General features: G+C 38.4%; 1 protein-coding gene across 4 annotated transcripts in view; it reads left to right on the top strand.

Moving 5' to 3' along the window:
- Window positions 1–5,983: 5,983 nt before the first annotated feature.
- The window catches only part of LOC306882827 (protein quaking-B-like), a gene marked incomplete at its 3' end in the record, with an annotated part of 100,243 nt that continues 79,639 nt past the window's right edge, over window positions 5,984–26,587 (top strand). For all 4 annotated transcript variants that reach the window (XM_079437756.1, XM_079437757.1, XM_079437755.1 and 1 more), the window contains exon 1: window positions 5,984–6,724. In XM_079437756.1, the coding sequence (XP_079293882.1) occupies window positions 6,583–6,724 (142 nt within the window). In that variant the 5' untranslated portion in view covers window positions 5,984–6,582. The remainder of the gene's footprint in view (window positions 6,725–26,587) is intronic.

Here is a 26,587-nt window from a genome sequence, read left to right as displayed (position 1 = left end):
CGGAAGAAAGAAAATAAATCAGGTTTGAAATGACATGAGGGTGAGAAAATAATGACAGAATTTTCATTTTGGGTGAATTAACTGATTTAGACCTCCTAATGTATACCTGTATTCCATATTCTCTGTCTCATTGTGTTTTTGTTCTTTAAGATGCAGTCACATGTATTGTAGTCTCGTGTAGCCAGACCTTCAGACTGACGGCAGAAGGTCTGGGAACCTTGGCTGCTTTGAATGACCAATGACCACCCAAGAGGCCATATGACTGACAGGTAAAGCAACCAATCACATTTCCTTTTGTGCCACGTGGAAATGTCCCCACAATAAGAGACTGGTGTGTAAAACTCTTGGACGTATTTTAAAGATTCTATGCCGCAAACTTTACATATTTCACATACTTTTGAAATCCCAGCACGGTGTAAAAAAAAAAAAAAGTTTTCTCAACTTTTTGTTGTATAAACTTAAAACAAGAAGTTGAGAAAACTCAAAAATCTGCTGAAGCTGGTTGCCTTAAAATTTTAAGTTGGCTCAACTTTTATTTTTTTACAGTGCATTTAGTTGAGCCTGATAAGTGCTCATCGTTACAGTTGTAAACATGACAGCTTTCTTCTTCCACGAGGGAGTTTGTTCTTTGTTTCCAGGCAGAACGTTAAAGGGGTCATGATGCGATTTCAAGTTTTCCTTTCTCTTTGGAGTGTTACAAGCTGATTGTGCATAGATAAGATCCCTGAAGTTGCAAAGACTAAAGTCTCAAATATTTTTTATCAAAGTTAAGACTCTGCCTCGCCCCCCCACCCCTAAAACGGTTCATTCAAACACGCCCCCACATGTCTACGTCATGATGTGGAAATATTTGCGTAATACCGCCCAAATGTTCACGCAAAGAGATAAGGCTGGTTTCAGTAAGCGCAGTAGTGTTGATGAAGCCATGTCACGGAGACACTGTGTGTTTCTAGGCGAAAGCAAAAGCACTTTATTTGGCCTTCCAAAAGTAGATGCATTTAGGAATCATTAAGATTACTTACAACAGAACAGCACAACCCAGATGTTATCACAACGCATTTTATGGACGACCGTTTCGTGAACCTAGGAGAGGAGGTAATTCTGACTTTGCTATGACAATCTGGCGCTTCTGAATTAGTGACTGTAAGTATGTTTTGTTATTAGTTTAAGTATTTGCTATTGACTGTACAAATGCGGAGTTTTGTGCATTGTGTGTGGGTGCGTGTGCGCACGCGTGTGAGAGAGAAAGAGAGAGGGTCACATTACAGCATGTCAGCTATCTTAATCGTGGCTTGTTTGCAAACACATATGAGCATCACTGTGTCTGTCACGCGACTCTGTTCCCCTCTCAGGCTTGAACTGATGGTAAAACTAAGGACATTATTAACTGTCTTTACTTTTATTTTGAAAGCTGAAGCTCGTGATTATGGAAAGGGGTGTTACATTTCCGACAAGAGCTTGTGGTGTTCGGCCAATCACAATGCACTGTGCCAGCTGGCCAATCAGAGCAGACTGCGCTTGTCGGAAGGAGGGACTTTGTAGAAAACAAAGCGTTTGAGAGAGGCGGGGCATAGAGGACCTACAATAATGTACAGTATTTGAAAAATAATGTGTTTTTTGAACATTAAAGCATGCCAACATATTCTGTTACACCAAATACACAATATAATGATCTTTAAAAAAGCATCTTATGACCCCTTTAAAGAACGCAACACACACGTCTCCCAGAAATCCTGTAGAATCCAACCATTTCGATGATGACTTTTAAACTCCTGAAGTATTTCCAATTTTGTGTGTGATATGCATCAGACATTCAGCCAATGGACCTTGGACGTGACATCTGAGACTACATTTATTTTTGCTCTGCAAAATTTAGCAGACAAAATCCAGTTATTTCAATAGAAATTCACATGATATGAAGTTTCGCATGAGGGTAAAAACATACTCTGTGCAGATTTTGCGTGTGTTCTAGTTGGTTATGCAAATTCGCCTCATTGGCCAATAGAAATCTGCTAGGTTTGAAAGTGACTTTTTTTATAAGCAGTGCTTCATTCATCACACTATTGACAAAATTTTGCCTAACTTTCGCTAATGGACCATTCATTAACTCCCAATAACCATCTATACTTCAGCCAATTCTAATGAAGCTTTTAGAGGCGCATAATAAATATTCACTTTCTTTATAATTCACACAAATCTTATAATGTAATATAAATGACAATATGAATATAAATGTAAACAAAAAACCTGCATATCAGTACATGTACAGTACTATAAGTAAATTGTGCACATTGTCTTTATAGGTATGAGTTTGACTTAATTTTGACTTAATATTTGTAAGATTTATTTCAACAACAAAACACAACAACTGCACATTTTTCAAAACTGAATTATGATTGAAATCAGGCCTGTTAAACTGTAACTGTGATCTCTATTCTCAGATTTCTGTTAACTGCCATTAACATAATTTGAGGTGTGAAAGATAAATGTGAAAAGCGTAATGTTTTCCTCTTAGTAGTTGTTTCTTGCTTTATCTTCTCCTCATGCTATTCCATAAGACAAAACATTTTTACCATCCAGCCTCCTTCATCATTCCGTCTCAGTCTCTCTGATTTGAATATTGTTTTATCCAGCGAGTCAAGGCCTTCTGTTAATTACTTCTCTATTCATTTAACCATGTGGGTCTGTCCGAGAGGAATTGTCTGACTCCTGCTTTAAATGGCCCACATTCCGATCCTCTGATGCTGAAACTAACATGAGTTCCCCCCTTTATCTCTGCAGCGCGTCAAATTAGCACACAGTGGATTTATGTTACAAAAGACTCGGCCAGCAAAAAAACTTGGAGACAACCTGATAGGGCTTTTTGTGGTATCTTTGTGGCTATGGTATGGTAGACCCAATCTTTCAGCTGGGATCTGCTCATGGATGTTCAGTGTACACTGAGCCACTGGGCTGCCATGGTAACTAATGACCGATTTATTTTGTGGAACATGATCAAATTTAGTAATGTGTTCGATAAGACATTTTGCACTGGAAATGAGCCTTGGAGCTCAGTTATGGAAATTATTATTGATGTTTCATGGTTGTTTCAGTAATGCATTCAATCATTCATGACTGAATTAAATTTAATGCACTCTGGCTTCACAAACCTATAATTGCACAGATTCTTCACATTTATAGAGGACACATCAGCACATTGATTTCCTAAATATTTTCTATAAAATGTTAATCATTAAGTTAATCCAAGCAATATTATATTTTAAATAAGCTTCTGCTGCTACTGCTATTTCTGTAACAGTTTTCAGCTCTCTGGAGGGCTGTTATGCTTATTCTGGGTATGTAAAATATGTATGTACATTTTTATAGACACAGTAACGTACAATATCAACATATTGACAGTGGAATTGAGTTCAGTACTCTAACAAAGTTCCATAGCAGAGCTCCTATTTGTCCGTAAATCATGAATAAACATTTCATAAATCATTTGAGGAGAAAGCTTAAGAAGTATGATATGCAGTATAAGTCAAACACATTTAATTGTATTGCTGTGTGTGTGCACGCATTTATTTCTGACATGGTGCTAAAAATAATAAATGACAAATAAATAAATGCACTGTCAAATTAGGGAAATGTGTTAACTGCGGTATGATGTCGTTAATGAGTTTCATTTCCCATAAATATGATCAAATCGACCTATGAATTTAATGGGATTAAGTATTTTTACCATTTGTATGTCTCTAAAATTTTCCATATGCTGAAATTGTAAGTATCAGTGCACTTTTGAATACTAATGCCATCGTTGTGGTTAATTAGTCTTCAAAAGCATGCAAATAGTGTAAGAGAAGTGTAACCACAGCAAAGGCTCCTCTTTTCCTTGACTGTGTCTGGATTCATCAGTTTACAGGCTGTTTTCATGTTCAGCTCAAACCCACATACTGGTCACATGCACTTACAGAGAAGGGGGTTTATGAGGGGATCTGGGCTATCTGAAGGAGAGCGAACAAGTGAAAAAGAGGGGGCTGGAGCGAGATGAAAGGTGAGGGTTTGAGAGCGACAGTGCACTTGTTCCCTGGTTCAACCAAACAGAGACAAGCTTGCCCGGTTTCAGGGTGCATGTGTGAAGGAATGCATTCATTAACGTAATTCCTTTGCTCTCAAACAAGGCTTCCGTCAGTAAGCGAGGGAGCCGGGAGCCACAGGGTGGAGGGGCAGTTCTCGCTGAAGAAGGGGTGAGGGGTAAATACACCCCTTTCTCTGTAGTCAGGAGGGCAAGGTGCCCTTACACAGGCCTCTGCGTCCAAGGCGATCTGCATGTGAAAGCCCTGGGCATGACAAAAGGATGAAAAGGTGCTGGGCAGGACCTGGACAATCCCTTCCTGTTCTGGTGGGTCGTTTGTTTCCATGCTGTCAGATACTGGGCTGCCAGCCCTCTCTACCCTCATCTCCTCAGCCCTCTGGTGCGTTGTTTCACATTCTCCCTCGTTTTGTTTTCCGGCTATTTCTTATACGTGCTTCTTATTTTTTTTATTCACGTGAATAGGAGTGATGGACCAATGTAACGTCAAACGGCGACTGGAACAATTGCTTTCATGGGTGCGTCTAAAAGCCAAACAGCACCATGCATGAGAACTGCTTTGTATAACAAAAGAAGTGACAAAACCATTAGGCCAATTAGAGTATTTATATAAACATAGTAATAAAGGGATTCAAGCAGTCATAAATTATTCTTACTGTGTGGGAAAATAACTTCAGTTCTCTCTGAAATTGAACATGTTTGCTATTTCAAAGTGTGGTACTAGGGCATAGCGTTTATTTTGCAGAATCGAATGCATTGCATTAACGCAAAGAATGAATGCTAGGAATGAAAATATAGCACATCAAACTTCAAATCTCTGTAATACCTTTCTGCTTGTGTTGTTCTTATGCTACTCCAACAGGGACAAAAAGAATGTTAATTATGTAAATTAAAAAGTCCTCTAATCCAGAGGGAGGAGCTGTTCCCATAAGCGTTAGTTTAAGTTGAGTATTGGCACATATTGACAAAGCATTAGCCTCCAACTGCATTGTGTAATGATTTTTTTTTCTGCAGAGGAAGTCCTCCTATTGAGATAAATGCCTTGTTTTCTTCTTTACCATTGTGGTACATTCTGATGTGCGCCGGCGTTTAGTCAATCGCACTTCTTCTACTTCAATATTCCCATCTAGCTTGCCAAAAGAGGACAAATGAGTCTTTTAATATTAGACCCATGTGACCAATACAAACCCAGTCTCACAAACACCTCAAAACAATGGGTATAGAGCTTTCGTTCTCAATAAAACAAGCAGATGTATAATTTAAAGAAAGATTCAACTTAATTTTGTTTTTATTCATGATTAGGCCTACTTACCTTCATGTTGTTTCAGCATACTTTTCTTCTGTGAAACCCTAAAGGAGATATTTGGTAGACTGTCAGGGCTGCTCTTTACGCATAATAAAAAAGTGTAACAAAACTAGTCCAGCGATTTAACTTTAGACCATTCCTCATACAAACCTATCAAACGCAAGACATTATAAGATTTGGAATATGCATTAGCACATATAGACATATTCTTATGAAAGTGCAGCTCAAAATTCGCCCAACATCTCATTTTATGTTTAAATGAAGACAAACCATATCTTCTCAGAAGGACATGATGGGGAGTAAATGAAAACACTTAGTAAACACAGAAATTGTGCTGATAACTGGTTAGTGTAGAGAACAAGTATTTTGGAGAATGTAAAAATAGCATCTCTATGGAAGAGCTGATGTGAAGCCATTCATCGCAATACGCCAGATGCATATCTTACAGACATGCTTCAGAAAACGAGTCGCATTTAAAATGGGCTAATTGTTTTTCAGATGTACAGACTTTTCTCTCTTCTCTCTCGCTTTCTCTCTCTCTCTCTCTCTCTCTCTCTCTCTCTCTCTCTCCTCCCACAGTCTGATTTCTTCAGCTGGGACTCAGTGTGATCATGTGACGGGCTCGAGAGCGCAAGAGGAGCTGGTCGGTAACGGAGGACCGAATGCCAATCTCATTGAGAAAGCGCCTTTATTGCGCGTAAGAGACGGGAGGGACAGACGTTTCTACTGCTGCACACATACACAGACAGACAAGACACAGGAAGCTCTGGGGAACTCGGGGAAAGGGTACATTTTCACCGCCTCAAGAGGAAGTTAAGGACAAATCTCTCGCTAAAATAAATCTTAAAAGGGGCACTGGGCACGCGGGAGTCACCTTTGCGAGTAACTTGTGGGATTTATCGGGAATTGTTTCTGAAAGGAGACCTGGCTTCCCTCTCCACACGTTTATATTTCATTTTGTTCATTTAAATTCATTTCATCAGCTGTCCTAAACAACTGTCATCTCCCGAATTGCCGTAGCCTATTGCAGCAGCGGATTGTGCGTAAAGACAGAGGCAGCAGCCTTTTACGCGGACGAGTGAGGCACTTGCCTTCTTCACTTGCGTTTTTGTACTCTATTTATTATTTATATCCAAGCCTTTATTTATTTTGGGACTTTTTCCCGTCTATTTGGGGGCGTCGGTGGTGATTTCTGTGGAATATGGTGGGGGAAATGGAAACGAAAGAGAAGCCGAAACCGACCCCAGATTATCTGATGCAGCTTATGAACGATAAGAAACTGATGAGCAGTCTACCCAACTTCTGCGGGATCTTCAACCACCTCGAACGGCTTCTCGACGAAGGTAATCCCACCGAACGGAGCTGGAAACGGAGCGCGGTCGTACGCGCTTAAGGCGAAACGGTTAACAGTAACAATTTATAGCGTCAGTGGCATTTTTGGTGTCAGATCTTAATCCCTGTTTTGCCAAACACACGATTTATACAGCCTTTTAGTTCTGCTTTAATAGCTGCTTAAGTTTACGCTCCCATTCGGTATCTCTACTTCTCCATTGCAAGGGGATACCTGTGGCTTGCGAAATGATTTTACAATGGTTCTGTTGGTTATTAATGCATTCCTCGTGAGAAAAAAATAATATTTGTGATATGTTTGTGTGAACAAGACAGTAATGTGATTGGTTAATTTTACAATTTCACCTTAATATTTGAGAGACAGCTGTTTAGGAGACTTTCTCAGAGACAAGAAAATAACTAAAAGTAAAATTTCTCTCATTTAAACTCTAAATTAACCAGTTTACACAAGTAGCTATCCAGAGATTTATGGCAGAAGTCGATGTGTAACTGATGTAGCCCATTCCATCGGCCTAAAAGAGAAAGTTGACCATCACTGACAAGTGAATAGTTGTGTAAATTGTATTGGACTAATGTCTACAGGATAGCAACAAAATGTATTGAGAGAGCCTACACAAGCAAGAGAAACTTACTGTCACACCTACAGATCCTCTTCTGGACCGTTGCTATTTAAATAGTCGGCGCCAGAGCTGTTGTTTACCAAAATAACCCAACAAAATGGCCCAGTATGTGTAAGCCAATAGTTAAGTATAGGCTATAAAAAAAACAACCCAACATTTGTATATAAAACAGCACACACACAACAAAAGTCGACAAACCTTTTTTTTTCGCTGTATCTAAGCATAATACATCAATATTCAAATATTCAAAGTCTTTTAATACAGTACATGCACCATGGCATGGTTTGTGGTTTAGGGGGAGAATTACGTGTACTGTGGCACCAGGGGGCTCCTGACTCATTCTTTATAGAAACCTCTTGTACCCATCTCCTGCTGTCAACTTTATAAAGTTCTTAATAAGGTTTATATATTTCCCCAAACTGTCCTCTTTTTCTCATAAATGTTTCTGTAATGTTTCATAAATGTTTTATAGAGAGCCTTGGGCCTTTATTGCAAATTAAATTACGGTAATTAGCTGTTAAAAGGATTATTAAAAGCATCTATCTATCTATCTATCTATCTATCTATCTATCTATCTATCTATCTATCTATCTATCTATCTATCTATCTATCTATCTATCTATCTATCTATCTATCTATCTATCTATCTATCTATCTATCTATCTATCTATCTAAATGACCCCTGTCAATAGAGAGGGCCCCCTCTAACCACCTTCTTGAGTTCCTTTTATTCGTGAATGCAGAGGCCGTTCTGTCACTGTTGTCTGATTTTCATTGTTCTTTTGTTGTGTAATGTTCTTGCCACATGCATTTTCATTTATTTTTCTTTACGGAATTTCCCTGCCAATTGAAAATCTGTTTAAAAAAAATGTTGTCAAACAAAGCAAACGTAATTTCAGATCATGATGTGCTTGTAATAATTTAGAACCTCTTGAGCAAACCTACGTTTTAAATTACGTTTATAAAACTCCATCATCACACACATTACTCTACATTACCGACTCATTACTCATCATTATTTTCTCATTACAGTATGAGGGAGAGGGAGTCGTTTTATTTTTGACATCTTTGAGCGCTGCCACCCTCCCTCGCTCAAGTTAGGAAGGTTGGTAGGTTTATAATCGCTGACACACACAGTCCCAAATAACTGTTTTCTGCCGGTGAATCATCTGCGCCCAGCATGCCATTCCAGTGTGGATGCAGTCCCTTGGCATCCCTTAAATACCCGAGGATCGTATTCATCTGCAAATCACAGCGGAGTGACGTAAGCCTAATAACGCCTCTGTGATGCCATTTTAAAATGTCAGTTTCATTTTTAGACTTATAATCAAATAAATTTGTATTTGTCAGTTTAGACACTAAAATAAATCCATCAAAACATGTCTTTTACACCCTATCCTGTTAAACTTGCATTTTGGACATCATCATACGCCCCTCCGGAGGGCCTGTGGCCTGGCTTTACACTTTGTGCTTTGTGAATTGCAGCAGTTTCACAGTCACTTACTTGTTTATTTCTTGTCACTCACATTTACAGCTTTTCCCTCTGGTTGAAACTAGCTTTCCTCTCTGGATAAAGCCGGTGATGTTCGCCTGTAACATTAGCCATGTAATCAGAACGATGTAGCTGATCTTACTTGCCAACATGAAGAATATTCTGCGTTTCACTTGAGAAGTATGACTCACGTCGTGACTTTCTACAGATTTTTATACAGAGAGTTGGTGAGAATCTGGCGTAGATATGTGTCATGCTGTTTAATGCAATCTTTTTGAGTAATATGCCAGTTAGAGTCGTTTCCTCCACCACACATTATGGGTTTGTCACAGTCTAGCTTGTGCAAATCTGAATTAATAACGCTGTCAAGGGTGCACACACTCCGTCAGACTGAGACAGCGAGTTAGTCTTGTGTTCAGGAGAGTGAACTGAGCAGTCGGTTTCACTTCCACTATTGAACCATTGCAGAACTGAGCCCTGACCTCCAATAAACAGGACACACTGCTCAGATCTGCATGTTAGGAGCGTGTGCAAATGCATGCATGCATGCCTCTGATCATATGCCTTTTAGAAAACTAATTGCAATTGGTCATGATCTTGGGTGGTTATGAGATCAGAAAATGTGCTTCTCTGGACTCATGGAGAAATGAATGTCCTGTTGTTGTGCTACAGTACTGCAACTCACAGACTGCGTTCTTCAACATATACAGTGCCTTGCAAAAGTATTCATAATTTGTTTGACGTTTTATGTTGCTGCCTTATGTTAAACTGCTTTAAATTACTTTTTTCCACATCAATCTACACTCCATACACTATAATGGTTAAAAAAAAAAATGTTTTTAACATCTTAAACGTCATAAAAAACGTAAATGATTCCATTGCATAAGTACTCATACCCTTATCTGGGAGAGTTGGAATTTAGCTCAGGAGCATTCATATTACTTGTAGGTGTTAGTCGACTTTGAGTGAAGGTAACCTGTGGCAAATTCAATTGAATGGGTATGATTTGGAAAGGCACACACGTCTTAATAAAAGGTCCAACAGCTGATAATGCATATCAGAGCAAAAACCAAGCCCTGGGGTCAAAAGAACAGTCTATAGAGCTCAGAAACAGGTTTGCCTCAAGCCACACATCTGGGGAAGAGTTCAGAAAAAATTTTTGCTTCACTGAAGGGTCACAGAAGCATGTAGTCTCTGTTACCCTTAATGGAAGAAGTTTGAAACAACCAGGATTCTTCTTAGAGCTGGCCTCCTGGCCAAACTGAGCAATTGATGGAGAAGGGCTTTGGTTATAGTGGTGACGAAGAACCTGATGGTCACTCTAGTTGAGCTCCATGATCATATGTGGAGATAGGAGAAATCTACAGAAGGACAAACATCACTGCAACACTCCACCGATCTGGGCTTTATGGCGGTGTGGCCAAACTCAATCCTCTCCTCAGTGAAGACAAAAGAAAACACAATTGGAATTTACAAAAAAACACCTAAAGGACCCTCAAACTCTGAGAAACAAGATTCTCTGGTCTGATAACCCTCAATTCTAAGCATCATGTTTGAAGGGAACCATCTCTGCTCATCACCTGCAGAGTACCATCCCAAAAGTAAAGTGTGCTGGTTCCAGCCTCATGCTGTGGGGCTGTTTTTCAGCAGCAGGGACTGAGGGACTCTTCAGAATAGATGAAAAGCTCAATGCACCAAAATATTGAGATAGCCTTAATGAAAACCCATTCCAGAGCAATCAGAACTTCAGACTGGGCAGAAGGTTTACCTTCCAACGGGACAGTGACCCTAAGCACACAACAAGAGTGGCTTATACACAACGCTGTGAATGTCTTTGAGTGGCCCAGCCACAGCCTGAGCTTGCGTTTAGCTGAAGTACCTTTAAAACCCAAGAACCTGAAAATGTGCGTCTGCCCCCATCCAACCTGACAGACCTTGAGAGGTGAAGAGGTGAGGAGAAAAATGGCAGATAATTGCAAAATGTTGATGAGCAAAGCTTGTCGCATCAAACAAAAAAGACTTGAGGCTGTAAAGGTACTTCAGCTAAATATTTAGTTAAGGGTATGAATACTTATGCAATGTACCTATTTGAGTTTTTTATTTTTAATAAATTTACGAAGTTCTTTACGACAATTCTGTTTTTTCTTTGTCAATATGGTGTATGGAGTGTAGATTGATGTGGGGGAAAAAAGTAATTTAAAGCAGCTTAACATAAGGCAGCAACATAACAAAACGTGAAAAAAATTAAGGGGTATGAACACATTCGCACTGTATATATATATCTCAGAAGTAATCTCAGAAGCTTTGTCGCTACAGTGGAACCATCGCCAAAGCAACGCTAAATCATCAGCTTTTGCCAAGCTCAGCTCTATTCTGTGCTAGAACGATGCGGAGAACGTAAATTATGGTCTACCACTCATGCTGGACCGCTGCATTGATCATACATGAAACTCTTTTCTGCATGGCTCTGTGAGAATGAAAATGGAGAAATGAATTGAAAGTGCTGAAAATCTGTGGCATCATTGATAATCGAGGCAAGCGATTGCTCACAAGTGCTCAGTAGCTGTGTGAGATCGCATGTGTGATATTCGCCGTGGGGTGTTGTAATATCCAACAAATCTGGCTCTGTTTGGATGAGAGTGTGTGAATGTGTGTGTTTGTGTCGGCTTGCATCCATCTCATAATGTGCATTCATTTTACACTCTCGTTTGTAATATCACATAATCGGATGCAAGCAGTAGCTTGGGAACACTTTGGATTTTAGGCAATTGCTGTCATTATCATTATGAGAGCGCTGTTAATTTTTGTAAATTACTCTAGATTACTGGAATCTACTGAAACTAGAAATATAGACAAACTGTTATATTCTCTCATAAATTACTATAATATCATTATTGTTTTCTCTTTTTTTTCCCCTTGAGGTGATTGAATGGCAGATTACATTTAAAACTAGGACTGCTTATCTATTAAATTATTTGACTGAATTTATTGCATTATTTTAGTTAATCAAATTAAGTACAGCTAATCACATATATCAATATTTGCTGAGAAAATCCTCCAACTAACTAAGCTTGAATTGCTTTAGTGATAGGAAAATCCCTTAAAATATAGAATTGCATGCAGGTCAGGTGACATGATTATATGTGTTTTTAAAAAGCAAAAATAAATGAATAAATCAGCCATTCACCTACACCAATTACGTCTCTATTTCTGCTTACTGTTTTGTATTGAACATTACTTTTTTTATATAAATTAAGCAATCCAAGGGGGATTAAGAGTTTGAGCCCAAGCCAAAATGTAAATGTGAACTTGTGTACTAAACATTTTGAGCGATATATTTCTAGTCAGTGTGTAGTTCAGTGATTGGGAAAATTGTTTAATCCATCTTCAAAATATTAATGCATATTCCCAGTGAGTTTGCAATGATTTTCCATGCAAAAAATAAATAAAAAAAACTCCCAGGTTTTTCTGGGAAAATTCTTTAAAAATGCTGTTTTTTGTTGTTGCTGTTTTTTACTAGTTACAAACCTAAAATTATATTTCTAATGGACCCTCATTTCTGCAGTTCTCAGAAGAGGAAGTCATAATAGTTGGGTAAACGTTTATAGTGGTGAACAGAAAATACAACAGATATGTTTTAAGCATTCCCATTTGCTCCAATAACAAAACAAACAAACAAGTTTCAATGACTTTGCAAAAGGAGGGAAAAAAAATATGGAGAGATTGATTAAAGTGGTCAGAGTAGAGAAAGATGTCAAATATACCATCAGTCCTATAGCTGTATTAGAAACACTCATGCAGCAGCGTTAACTATATTTCTGAAATTTATTACCAAGGTAATACAACCCAACGTATAGTGTTGTAAATGTACATACATTAAAAATTAATATATATAAAAAAGGCAACACTTTATTTTGATAATCCACTTTAGACATTCTACTAATAGTAAGTAACTTTGCAACTACATGTCAACTAGAAGTCATTAGAGTATTAGTAGACTATCTGCTTAATATCTTCTAACACTTTATTTTGATGGGTCCACAACATAAACATACTGACTTTGAGAAACTTTGCAAGAATATGTCAACTTATTCTACTAACCCTAAACCTAACCTAACAGTCAACAGGTAGTAGACATGTAGTTGCAAATTAATGAGAATTAGTTGACATGTAGTTGCAAAGTTACTTATAGTTAGTAGAATTTCTAAAGTGGACTATCAAAATAAAGTGTAACTAAAAAAAATGTGCTAGATTTACAATGTTACAGTATTTGAATAGGATCCATTGGCAAAAACCACAACCACAATTCCTCCTTTAACAAGTGCAAGTGTATTTGATACACATTATTTGAAACCCCTTGCCATAGTCAGTGTTGTAGAGAGCTGTTTCTTCTCGCTCTGAAGGGTATTGTGGCCTTTAGATATGAGACGTGAGACTGGCCCTGGCATGTCACCTGTGAGCAATGCATTTGCGTGAAGCAGACGTGATGCTCGCAGACTGATGCACAGACCAAGCGTAAAACCCTGCCCCCGTTAGTGCAGATGAATGCTCTCAACGGGCAACAGGAGCAGTCAGCCATGCTAGGCCATGCACTCGGTGCTGTAATAAAGGTGATGAATTTAATAAGGGAGCAGCCGCTGCCATCAGTACAAGACCCATAAGGCAAAGTTGTGCTGCTGACATCCATAGAGAATGGAGTTAGTTACTGTTTGAATAGAGACGGTAATAGAAACAGAGATGTATGTGGGCCCGTAAGGCATGGTAATGCTCAGTGGTCATTCATGGTTTGTACACCAAATTGTTCTTTTATGGTGTCGTAAAAGGTTTCTAAATAACTGACTGCTGCAATTTAGTGGCTAGAAGTACATAATATTTAGTATTCAAGGCACTCGAGTGCGCTGTTCAAACATTCTGAATTAAATTCAAGATATTCTTAGTTGTAGGATGTCGAGCTTCAGACGGCATGGCAATGGACCACCCACAGACACTGACAGTCTGATGCATATTGCACACAAAAATGGCAAGAGCTGGCTGAAATCTGATTGGCTGGTGCTGTGCAACTTCCGGGAGTCTGGTGCACCAGTCTGCCTGGAAACGAAGTCCTGTTTACAAGGTACGGAGTGGTTCTGAGGAACAACTAATTACCTGATTTGCCAAAAATTTCCAGTTTAGTGGCATCAAATCTTTGAGTTTTGTTGGAGGCTCTTACTAGCAAATATACAGTACTAGATGTCCACAAGCAGATATTTAAAAAAGTTTGGGATCTGTTTTTTTGTTGTTCTTGTTTTGTTTGTTTGTTTGTTTGTTTGTTTTTTTTTTTTGGGGGGGGGGGGGTGTTTGCGGAATTAAAGTAATACTTTTATTCCGCAAACATGTTTTAAATTGATCAAAAGTTACAGTAAAGACATTTATAATATTATAAAAGATTTCCATTGAAAATAAATGTAAAACTTGACATTCATCAAAGGATCACAATTTCCCCCCCAAATAATAAGCAGCACAATTGTTTTCAACATTGATAATAACTTGAGCATCATATCAGCATATTAGAATAATTTCTGAAGAATCACGTGACACTGAAGACTGGAGTATTGATGTTGAAAATTCAACTTGGCATTACAAGAATAAATTACATTTTAAAATATATTCAAATAGAAAATAGTTATTTAAAATTGCAATAATATTTCACAATATGACTGTATTTTTTTTACAGTATTTTTATAAAATAATTGCGGCATTGGTGAGCATGAAAGACTTCTTTCAAAACCATTAAAAGGTCTTAGCCCAAACTTTTAAACATTAATGCCAGTAATATTATCAGTACTTTATAGTTTTGGATAGTCAGAATATTTTTTACATAAAGTCTTTCTGATCATTTCTTTGGTGACCGAGCTGACCGTTGTTGTTGTTTTTAGCCTCTAAATGGCATGTCAACACAAAAATTGACTGTGATTGGTCACTTTTCATGTCAGTCAAAACAACCTTTCCTAAGTGCCTGCAAACTGACTTTATACAGATAGTCAAAAGACTATAGGATGAAAAGAAAGAAAAAAAAATAGTTGGTTGTCAGTAAATTAACTAGATGGTTCCAGTTGCCCCACTTACCAGGAGTTTGTTTAGTCTGTTAAACAAAACTAAGAAGCCTCATTGACAAATACAACGGTCCTATCACACATGTAGTTAACCGGGGAAACAGGACAGCCGATTTATCGCTACCCAAACAGGACAAGCACACTAAGAGTAGTCATTAATCTTTCACACAAATTCACATAGAGAAAATCTGATGTGCTGATAATCACACTCTGAGGACCCATTTTAATGACTTTGCCTTCTAAAACTTCAATACAAGGCGGTTTACTTTCAGGAAAAGCCCTTTTCGTGAAAGCTCCTTAAAGATCCCATGAGGACTGGAGAAGCGCATGCTCCACTGACAATTAGTCTAAGTGGTCACATTCATCACCTAATTGGAGCAATTAATTAATCCTGAGGAGTTTTACTGGGGTCAAAGTCAATTTACCCAGAATTATCTTCTTTAGGACTCTGTCTTTAGTTGTAAAGTAGTTGTCCTTTCTGGGATACTTTACAATCCTTCTCACTTTGTGGCATTAGAGGAGTAGGAAATGAGCTGTGCACTCATTAGGAGCTAGATACAGAGAGAGAGATACAGGTGACTTACAACACCAGAAGTGCAATTCAGGGACATTACATTTTATGTATTTCATAATGTATGCTTAAATAGAAATTTGGAAAAATCTTCATGCAGCTCTTTCCCATACAATGACAGCTCATAGTGACTTCCTTTTTTCACTGAAAATCTCCTCCAGTCAAGTCAAGTCAAGTCAATATTATTTGTATAGCGCTTTTAACAATGCAAATTGTGTCAAAGCAGCTTTACATCGGCTTGATATAAATCTGGGTGGCTTTATATCAGCTTTACAGTATTTAGACGGGGAAATAGTTTGTTGAAATAGTGTCATTCTCCTCTGGCCAGACAAAATCAGCAGTTTTAATCTAGGCTAAACAGAGTCAGATTGTGAAAAGGACTCATCTGGTTCCTGTGGTCTTGTCTCGATGGCCGTCTTGGAGACAGGGTCTTCACTGGGGATCAGTCTCTGGGGCTCATCTAGGTGTCCTGGCTGTAGAGGTCATCTCTAGGTGCTGATCCACCATCTGATCTGGATATAGTCTGGATCTGGGTGGCTACGGTGACCTCGGAATAAGAAAGAAACAGACTAATATTAGCGTAGATGCCATTCTTCTAACAATGTAACAAGTACATCAGGTGTTTTGGGAAGTGTTCCCGGTTCCGGTTGACCTAATTAATGCAGCCTAACTATCCTTTAACGGATTTGAATTATAGAAATGCGATAGTGTATTATGTGTAAGCCAGGTTAAAGAGTATTGACTTAGCATAGCAACATGTTAACCAATTGTTGAGCCTTCTGTGTGGTTTACTGTATTTGTGTGGCATATAGAGCGTTCTAATCCAGTCACTTATGAGGTTATGAGATTCCATCTCAGTTTGGACTCTGCGTATCTTAACACTTGCCATTTTGAGCCTTTCAGTGTCACTCTGATAGCCTCTATGTCTACATTGTGACTATTTACAGTTTGATTACTATTTTGCAAATTTGCAGCCAGTCGCAGGCAGACTTCTGAGGTGAGTTTCACTTCATTTTACGTTCTGAGACCCGCTGTGTGCCAGCGACACTAAGTTTAGCGTTTTGCATTGACATGCGCAGTGATACTTTGATATGCTCCGAAAGCAAGAGGTGATTGTGCATTCAACAGACACAACAGATTAATAAGTTTGGCACAGAGCGTAGGTCATGCTATTTCAGGTAAGCATGCCTTCCTTAAATCATTTCCTGTCACAAGATGACTTTGAAGGGTCATTAGAGCAGAAGTAAAGAACACACACACAGAGACTGTCATCTGACAGTACTTGATGTGCCAGAGCACAGGGGTCACCGGGTCATCATGTCACAAAGTCATGTGCCCCAGTTCTCCTTGATCAAGAGCAGCGCCGGATCATTTCAAGGAGAAATCAATCACATTACAACCCCCTTCCATTTCTGCTTCCATCAGTTACTCTATATATCATTGGGGATTATTATGGCCGGCTTCCTGTGATGCTGTCATTATTTGTGAATACATCAGCGTTGAGCTTTATAATGCATTCACATCCCTCATTTTAAAAGCACTCTGTGTAATTGAAACTGTTTCTCACAGACTGCTGACTAAGTCTCCAGCCCGCCACGGGCTCGCCGGGAGACTGGGTGAGAGGAGAATGTGAATAGAGTCTACCTACATGGACAGAGTCGTATTGATTTCAAAGTAAGAGGGTGAATGAAAAGGCAACATCTGAGCTCGTTTATGTCAATAGATTTTGGTCTCCTGTCGTTCCTTATCCTTGCCCGTTGCCTCTGAGAGCGAAATCCTATAACCTGAAATAATTCATATTCCAGCGAGATGGTGCCTGAGATCTAACGTGTTAATCAAAAAGTATTTTTTTCTGGTTATTTAACTTTTACCTGCATTTAAATGCAGTGTTTGTCACTATTAGGGGTTGCTGTATATGTGGACTGCATTATCATCTTATAGATGGCTGTTTATGTGCCAGGGCCATTCAGTTGATTCATTCCGAGGGGGTGTTTACACAACACCATTTTCAACTAAAAATTTAAAACTTTTTTATGCGTTTTGGATGTTCATTTACACCACAACAGCATATTGGGGCCCTGCCAATGCAAACTTTTGAAAATGGGTTTCAAAGTGCAGGTTTTTGAAAGCAATACTGTTATTATCTCTGTGTAAACTGCAAAAATGTGAATTTGTGAAAACAGTGGCGTCATGCGCATGCATATTACGTGTTCTGTCTATAGGCATGCACAAGTACTTACGTGAGTAATGCAAATGTGCGCAGGTATGTAGCGTTTCTTTACAAAGTGACATCGGCACCTACTGGCCTGGCATTCATAATACAGCATTTTTAGTTGTTTTCACGGATTCATTAAACTGGGAATGTTTTGACACCATTGGCATCTGTACACAACATTTTTAAAAAACATGAAAGTACAGTCTTTGTCGTTTTAACACATATCATACAATATTAAACCAAGTGGCATCTGGCATCTATGTTAGTATCATTGAAATACTATTATAGTTTTTAATCAATATTATTTTTATATATTCTGTTTATTTATTTATTTTTAAGTTTTAGTAGTTAGTTGTTTGTTTTTGCCATTTTTATCTTTTTTTTTATATGTCTGTTTATCACCTTTATCAGGTTCTAGTTATTTTAGTACACCAAGTTAGACTAAATGAAGATGAGAAATGTAACTTTTTTTCAAGTAACAACATTTTTTATGGTTTCAGTTTTAGTTGTTAACTGCCATAACCCTGCTGAACACATTTCTTAGAATTAACTTTTAAACTTTTTTTCTGAGCTTTTTTACATTAACTATTAATCAGCTCTCCTCAAATTCACAGGTTGTCCTATAAGAGTAACCTCGAGTATAGTTCAAGCTAACCATGAACATGATCCACTGGTATTTGACAACCAAGTGTCACAGTACTTTTTGTCGTCATGTTGAACAGGATACTGATGGTTTTTATCATTTAAAACCAAGCAAACTTCCGTTTTGTGAAACGTTTTGTTTATAAAGTGTGCATGTGCTATATAGCTCAATAGCTCAAATATCAGTTGGATTCATGATTAGTTATTAAATGTTTACCTGTTGCTTAAGAACAGCACACAAGTACTTTTTGGGGCATCAGCCAGCCTGCACTCTCAATATCAGCATTATCATTGGTTTTTGAAAACCCATATTGGTCGACCAGCAGTTGATATTGTTCTAAATATCTCAAGTCTTAAACAATACTGAGGTTATCTGGCAAAAGTATCCAGTTATCTCCTTTTCCTTCACCATGTCAGCATGTTGGTCTTGCTCAGACCTCTGCTGTTCGTGTCGTTGGGCTATTTTTTCAGCCTGCTCCAGATTCAAAGTTAACACTTGGTCAGATTTGAGGATTGTTGCTGCTCGGGTAGCAAAAGGAGATTGATGTGTTTACCTTTCGTCAGCAGCACAAAGTTCAAGGTATGGGAGAGATGCTTAATTGAATCTAGCCTCTTCTGAATGATTTTCAAATGTTCTGGGCTAGGGCCCAAGCAGATGCCTTTTAAAGGACACGGAGGGACCATCTAAAGTGCCATTCATTAGACTCTTCTGTTTAATATAGATAAAGAGCAATTCAGGCCATCTGAGAAATGATCGATTCCCTTCCCTACTTAGCGTGATTTATCTCATACCCTTTGCACACCAAATGTGCATTTTAATTCTTTGTTAAAGGCTAATGGCTCTCGTAGGTTTTTATATAATGTCAGTACGCAGCCAAAAATTTCCCTGTTAATAGCATCGTCACACTAAAGCCATAACCACCCTTGATTTGTTAGATCTGGGCTTGCTCATGCACAACGTAGATTTACGGTTTCAAGCTAATGAGTTTTGTCATACTTCTGTAGGATTTTAATCGTGTTTCACACTGAAAACACAGTATGGATCAGACTTTTAGTAAAGGGTAAAATGTTGACACTAAAAAGTCTTGTTTTCAGCATAAATGTGACCTTCCTCTCCAAGAGCATGTGATGTCTGTGGCTGTTCATTCTCTTAAATTAACCTATTAACTCCTTACCGTCTTGTCCCGTGACAGAGCAACACAATTAGGCGACAGCCAATCAGAGAGGCCAGAGCGGAGAGGGGATTTGCATGGTTCTGTGCTTCATTTCATTTGCTAACTGATATATGAACAACGCTGAGACTGTGTGTACCTGTCATCTGATGTCCCTGTGCTGCATGGAGTACCTTGTCTGTCAGCCATAGTCAGCAGCCTTGTGCTCATCTCAGTGCCTGAGTGTTTTGAGTTCTTCACACAAACTGAATGTCTCAGTTGCACAGAATGATTCTGTGTTTTTGACAACTAGACTCAAGCTTCCTCCGTTTTTAACAGTTATTTTAAATAATATATATTAATTCAGTGATGCCTTGATAATCCTTGCTTAGAGTTTAGTTAATTTTTATTTATGTTTTTAGGCTTTATCAAACTGTTGATTAAGTTGTGTAATGGAGTTTTCAGTTAGCAGTGTAATGGAGTTTTTAATTAGTTGTTTAGTGGAGCTTTGATGTACTAATGAAGGGTTGAGGTAGTTGTGTAACAGAGTTTTTAGGGGTTATCGAAGGGTTGAGTTAGTTGTGTAGTGGAGTTTTGAGGAGTTATTGAAGCGTTGAGTTAGTTGTGTACTGTAGTTTTGAAGGGTTAATGAAGGGTTGAGTAAGTTATGTAGTGGAGTTTGGAGGGGTTATTGAAGGGTTGAGTAAGTTGTGTAGTGGAGTTTGGAGGCATTATTGAAGGGTTGAGTTAGTTGTGTAGTGGAGTTTGGATGGGTTATTGAAGGGTTGAGTTAGTTGTGTTATCGAAGGGTTCAGCTAGTTTTGTAATGGAGATTGCAGGGGTTATCAAAGGATTGAGTTAATTGTGTAGTGGAGTTTGGAGGGGTTCTCAAAGGATTGAGTTAATTGTGTAGTGGAGTTTGGAGGGGTTATCAAAGGATTGAGTTAATTGTGTAGTGGAGTTTGGAGGGGTTATTGAAGGGTTGAGTAAGTTGTGTAATGGAGTTTGGAGGGGTTATTGAAGGGTTGAGTTAGTTGTGTAGTGGAGATTGCAGGGGTTATTGAAGGGTTGAGTTAGTTGTGTAGTGGAGTTTGGAGGCGTTATTGAAGGGTTCAGTTAGTTGTGTAGTGGAGATTGCAGGGGTTATTGAAGGGTTGAGTTAGTTGTGTAGTGGAGATTGCAGGGGTTATTGAAGGGTTGAGTTAGTTGTGTAGTGGAGTTTGGAGGCGTTATTGAAGGGTTCAGTTAGTTGTGTAGTGGAGTTTGGAGGCGTTATTGAAGGGTTGAGTAAGTTGTGTAGTGGAGTTTGGAGGCGTTATTGAAGGGTTCAGTTAGTTGTGTAGTGGAGTTTGGAGGGGTTATTGAAGGGTTGAGTAAGTTGTGTAATGGAGTTTGAAGGGTTATTGAAGGGTTGAGTTAGTTGTGTAGTGGAGTTTGGAGGGGTTATTGAAGGGTTGAGTTAGTTGTGTTATCGAAGGGTTCAGCTAGTTTTGTAATGGAGATTGCAGGGGTTATCAAAGGATTGAGTTAATTGTGTAGTGGAGTTTGGAGGGGTTATCAAAGGATTGAGTTAATTGTGTAGTGGAGTTCGGAGGGGTTATTGAAGGGTTGAGTAAGTTGTGTAATGGAGTTTGGAGGGGTTATTGAAGGGTTGAGTTAGTTGTGTAGTGGAGATTGCAGGGGTTATTGAAGGGTTGAGTTAGTTGTGTAGTGGAGTTTGGAGGGGTTATTGAAGGGTTGAGTTAGTTGTGTAGTGGAGTTTGGAGGCGTTATTAAAGGGTTCAGTTAGTTGTGTAGTGGAGTTTGGAGGCGTTATTGAAGGGTTGAGTAAGTTGTGTAATGGAGTTTGGAGGGGTTATTGAAGGGTTGAGTTAGTTGTGTAGTGGAGTTTGGAGGCGTTATTGAAGGGTTCAGTTAGTTGTGTAGTGGAGTTTGGAGGCGTTATTGAAGGGTTGAGTAAGTTGTGTAGTGGAGTTTGGAGGCGTTATTGAAGGGTTCAGTTAGTTGTGTAGTGGAGTTTGGAGGGGTTATTGAAGGGTTGAGTAAGTTGTGTAATGGAGTTTGAAGGGTTATTGAAGGGTTGAGTTAGTTGTGTAGTGGAGTTTGGAGGGGTTATTGAAGGGTTGAGTTAGTTGTGTTATCGAAGGGTTCAGCTAGTTTTGTAATGGAGATTGCAGGGGTTATCAAAGGATTGAGTTAATTGTGTAGTGGAGTTTGGAGGGGTTATCAAAGGATTGAGTTAATTGTGTAGTGGAGTTCGGAGGGGTTATTGAAGGGTTGAGTAAGTTGTGTAATGGAGTTTGGAGGGGTTATTGAAGGGTTGAGTTAGTTGTGTAGTGGAGATTGCAGGGGTTATTGAAGGGTTGAGTTAGTTGTGTAGTGGAGTTTGGAGGGGTTATTGAAGGGTTGAGTTAGTTGTGTAGTGGAGATTGGAGGCGTTATTGAAGGGTTCAGTTAGTTCTGTAGTGGAGTTTGGAGGCGTTATTGAAGGGTTGAGTTAGTTGTGTAGTGGAGTTTGGAGGCGTTATTGAAGGGTTGAGTTAGTTGTGTAGTGGAGTTTGGAGGGGTTATTGAAGGGTTGAGTTAGTTGTGTAGTGGAGTTTGGAGGCGTTATTGAAGGGTTCAGTTAGTTGTGTAGTGGAGTTTGGAGGCGTTATTGAATGGTTCAGTTAGTTGTGTAGTGGAGTTTGGAGGGGTTATTGAAGGGTTGAGTTAGTTGTGTAGTGGAGTTTGGAGGCGTTATTGAAGGGTTCAGTTAGTTGTGTAGTGGAGTTTGGAGGCGTTATTGAAGGGTTGAGTTAGTTGTGTAGTGGAGTTTGGAGGCGTTATTGAAGGGTTGAGTTAGTTGTGTAGTGGAGTTTGGAGGGGTTATTGAAGGGTTGAGTTAGTTGTGTAGTGGAGTTTGGAGGCGTTATTGAAGGGTTCAGTTAGTTGTGTAGTGGAGTTTGGAGGCGTTATTGAATGGTTCAGTTAGTTGTGTAGTGGAGTTTGGAGGGGTTATTGAAGGGTTGAGTCAGTTGTGTTATCGAAGGGTTCAGGTAGTTTTGTAATGGAGATTGCAGGGGTTATCAAAGGATTGAGTTAGTTGTGTAGTGGAGTTTGGAGGGGTTATTGAAGGGTTGAGTTCGTTGTGTTATCAAAGGGTTGAGTTAGTTGTGTAATGGAGTTTGGAGGGGTTATTGAAGGGTTGAGTTAGTTGTGTTATCGAAGGGTTCAGTTAGTTGTTTAATGGAGATTGCAGGGCTTATCAAAGGGTTGAGTTAGTTGTGTAGTGGAGTTTGGAGGGGTTATTGAAGGATTGAGTTTGTTGTGTAGTGGAGTTTGGAGGGATTATCAAAGTGTTGAGTTAGTTGTGTTATCGAAGGGTTGAGTTAGTTGTGTAATGGAGTTTTGAGGGGTTATCACAGGGGTTCAGTTATGTAGTGTGTATTTTATCATTATTTATGGGTTGGGTTAGTTGTCTAGTAGAGCTTTGAGGCATTGTTGAGTTAGTTATTTAGTAGGTAGGTTGAGTTAGTTATTTAGTAGTTAGAGTTAGTTGTTTAGTAGGCCTTTGTGGATTTTTTAGGCACTATATGGAAGTGTTGTAATACATTTACATTATGAATTTGGTATATACTTTTATCTAAAATGATTGACATTGCATTGAAGATGTAGATTTTATCATACATTTCCTGGGAATCGAACTCATTACTGTGCTAGGACCATGCTCTACTATTTGAGCTACAGAGTTTTGAAGTGTTTTTAAAGTAGTAACTTAGATGTGTAGTAGAATTTGAAATATTTTTAAAGCACCAAGTTAGCTCATGAAGAACTGTTGAAGGGCTCAGTTTGTGTAGTGTTGAAAGGCTGGGATCGTTATTTACAAAAGTGTTGATGTGTTAGTTGTGCAGCGGGATTTTGAGGGATAATTTAAAGGCTTGGTTAGTTGTACAGCATGATTTTTGCTGCGAGTTATTAGGATTTGGTAGTTCTGAGAAAGAGCCTGGAGGCATGTTGCGTGTGTTTGTGTGACAGAGTAGCCCATATGCTGGCCTCAGTATGGAGCCCAGCAGAATCTCGATCCTGATGCATATTAGCTTAGTAGCACTCACCGCTAAGAACCATCATTTCCTCTGTGTCAGCACCTCCTGAGGCAGCACACACATACACACAAATACTGTCTCCTTTATAAATGTGCCTAAACAGCACACACACACATATACACACCGGAGTTGCCCCGAGGCCTTGGGCTGCCTTTTCTGGCTGTTGGGATAAACCCCTTCCCCCCTATGTTTATTTAAATGGCACTAGTGGCGTTCTGAAAAGGAAGGTGCTGCCTTGCACTTTTAAATAGGGCAGAAATCATTACATACAACAGAGCGAGTAGACAGATCTAGGCTTTTTAACACGCAAGGGCATTTACACAAGGGACAAAAGTTCAGAAATATATGAATATGCAAATTCATTATGGAGCATCCACTCACTGTGAAGTCCTGGAACAAGATGCTAGATTTTAGTAGGTTTGAGTCTTTCTTGTTATGCAGTTTATCTTAATATACTGGATAACATTAGGGCTGCAACAACTAATCGATAAAACCGATTATTATCGATAATGAAAATCATCGACAACGATTCTCATTATCGATTAGTCGGGTCTGCCCACAGTGCACATCCAACTTCAGCCGGTCACGTCAAGTTATAGCACTGAACAATGCATTTTACATATTCACATATTCATATTAATTACTATTAGTTTAGCCATAAATTAAATTAACCACATGATGACCTTACACCTGACGATCTCATCCGGGACGATCCCTCACGTTTAGACACCGTGTGAGTTTGTCCATATTAGGGATTTCCTGCACGTCAAAAGTTTCTGCACAAGAGCATCCTCTGACTTCGAGTATGAATGAAACATGCACTGCATGAGAGTGTTCAGCTCTCCTTATATTCTCCTTTATCTCCTCATTTTGGATACGAATAAAACGTCAGGTCATGTCTCTTTTAATTTAAATCTAGAAACCTCTATGTGAAAACACCTGCTCGAGCTCGAATAAAGTACGGGGGACGAATTGAAATTTTATTAAAATGAATATTAAATATTAAAAATGCAGCTAACGTAGTTCACAGCAATAAAAACAAAGGTGCTTGTTCTCTTTTGCTGTTTAATTGGGAAAAGTTTAAAGCGCGTCGAGGTGTCTTGTCTTTTTTATGTTATCTCACTAAAAACTATTCATACTTTGAACTATTGTCATTACAGTATTTATTTAAAAAACGTAGAGTGCCTTAAAAATAATTATCACAACACTGGTAAAACAGGCTTATACTGATTTTCTCGTCCTCCGAATTATACTTATCAATCCCGTTTTATAATTTATAATCATTATCATTCAAAAAATGTATAAATTCAGAACAGGATTAGAATAGAATTCTATTTTAAATAAGACAGGAATATGTTTTTCTACAACAACAACAGTAGTGTTTACAACAGCAAAACCACCATACTCTGTAAACTCAATAACAACAACAATAATAATAATAATAATATCATTCCAGCGTAATTAAGAGGTGCAAAAAATGTCTTTAACATTTAAACTTAAAATGGTCTTTTCTGTTCTGTGTTTCTTTTTCAAACCTCTGTCATGGCATATGCTGCTGTATCAATACAGAAGCATCCATTTCGATACACATATCAGCAAGGAGCACAGCCCTATTAAAAGCCATGTTCCATGTGCCCCTTTTATACTTTGAGCACCTGCCCCTCCAAAGGTCTCTGCACGGCCCTGCACAGTAGAGAGGGAGACAATTAATATTCAGCGCAAAAACATTCATTGTGCTGAAATTTCTGTTGTTGTATGTTAAATTAAAGTCAACATGTAGTGCACATATTTTATGAGTAGGAACTGTAAAAGGCATAACTGCGTGTAATTGTCTAAATATAAATACCAGACGCTTCATAGGCGCCTTTTAAAAGATAAAGAAATGACAGTAAAGATGACTAAACTAGGCTATATTCACTAGACTATATACAGTGCTTAACAAATTTATGTAAGGTTTTAAACAAATTATGTAAGGTTTGTGCCACTGCTGCTCTAAACTAACAGTATTGGTGATTACCAAAATCTTTTTTTTTTAGCTTTCTGCATTGGCTAGTCCTTCAATATATATAAGCTCTTTAGTAACAGTAGGCTATTTCTAATGCTATAATATAATTATTATTGTTGTTATCTAAGAAAGAAAAGCAGAAAAATGTCAAGCGCTTTATAGTGTGTTTTTTTTCAGATACCCAGTTACAGTCAAAAAGTACATAAACAATACCAGCAAAAATGCAAGCTGTTATGAAAAACATAGGAGGCCATTTTTGTTATTATGTGAGTAAATAGTATTTGTTTGTTTTTTCGGAAAAAATAACATTTTTATATATAATTTTTTTTTTTGACAGATTCCTAAAATATTTGTGTTTTCTCTTTATTATGACAGGTGGTCTAATAAATTGTTAAGCACTGTATGTTTTCATAGCATTCAGTTGGCACGTTTGTTTGAAGAACATTGGGTAGAATGTGGAAGTGTTTTTTGTAAATAAAATAAAAATAAAAAAAGAAAATTGGGTTTTTATTATCCGATTAATCGAAAAAATAATCGGCCAACTAATCGGTTATCAAAATAATCGTTAGTTGCAGCCCTAGATAACATATTAAATTCAGTATTTAAAAATGGAAATCAGAATTAGTTTATTTTATCACAATACCTTAAAGGATTAGTTCACTTTTAAAAAAACTTTTGCCGATAATTTATTCACCCCCATGTCATCCAAGATGTCCATGTCTTTCTTTCTTCAGTTGAAAAGAAATTAAGGTCTTTGATGAAAACATTTCTCCATATAATGGACTTCAATGGGACCCAAACGGTTCAAGGTCCAAATCACAGTTTCAGTGCAGCTTCAAAGGGCTTTAAACGATACCAGAGGACGAATAAAGGTCTTATCTAGCGAAACGATCGGTCATTTCAAAAATAAATATAAAAGTTTAAGTTTTATAAGCACAAATGCTCGCCTTGCTCTGTTCTGTGATGCGCGTTCGTGACGTCAC

This window comes from Barbus barbus (genome assembly GCF_936440315.1).
Source record: "Barbus barbus genome assembly, chromosome: 16".
NCBI classification, from domain to species: domain Eukaryota; kingdom Metazoa; phylum Chordata; class Actinopteri; order Cypriniformes; family Cyprinidae; genus Barbus; species Barbus barbus.
This window is presented reverse-complemented; position numbering and strand designations above follow the sequence as displayed.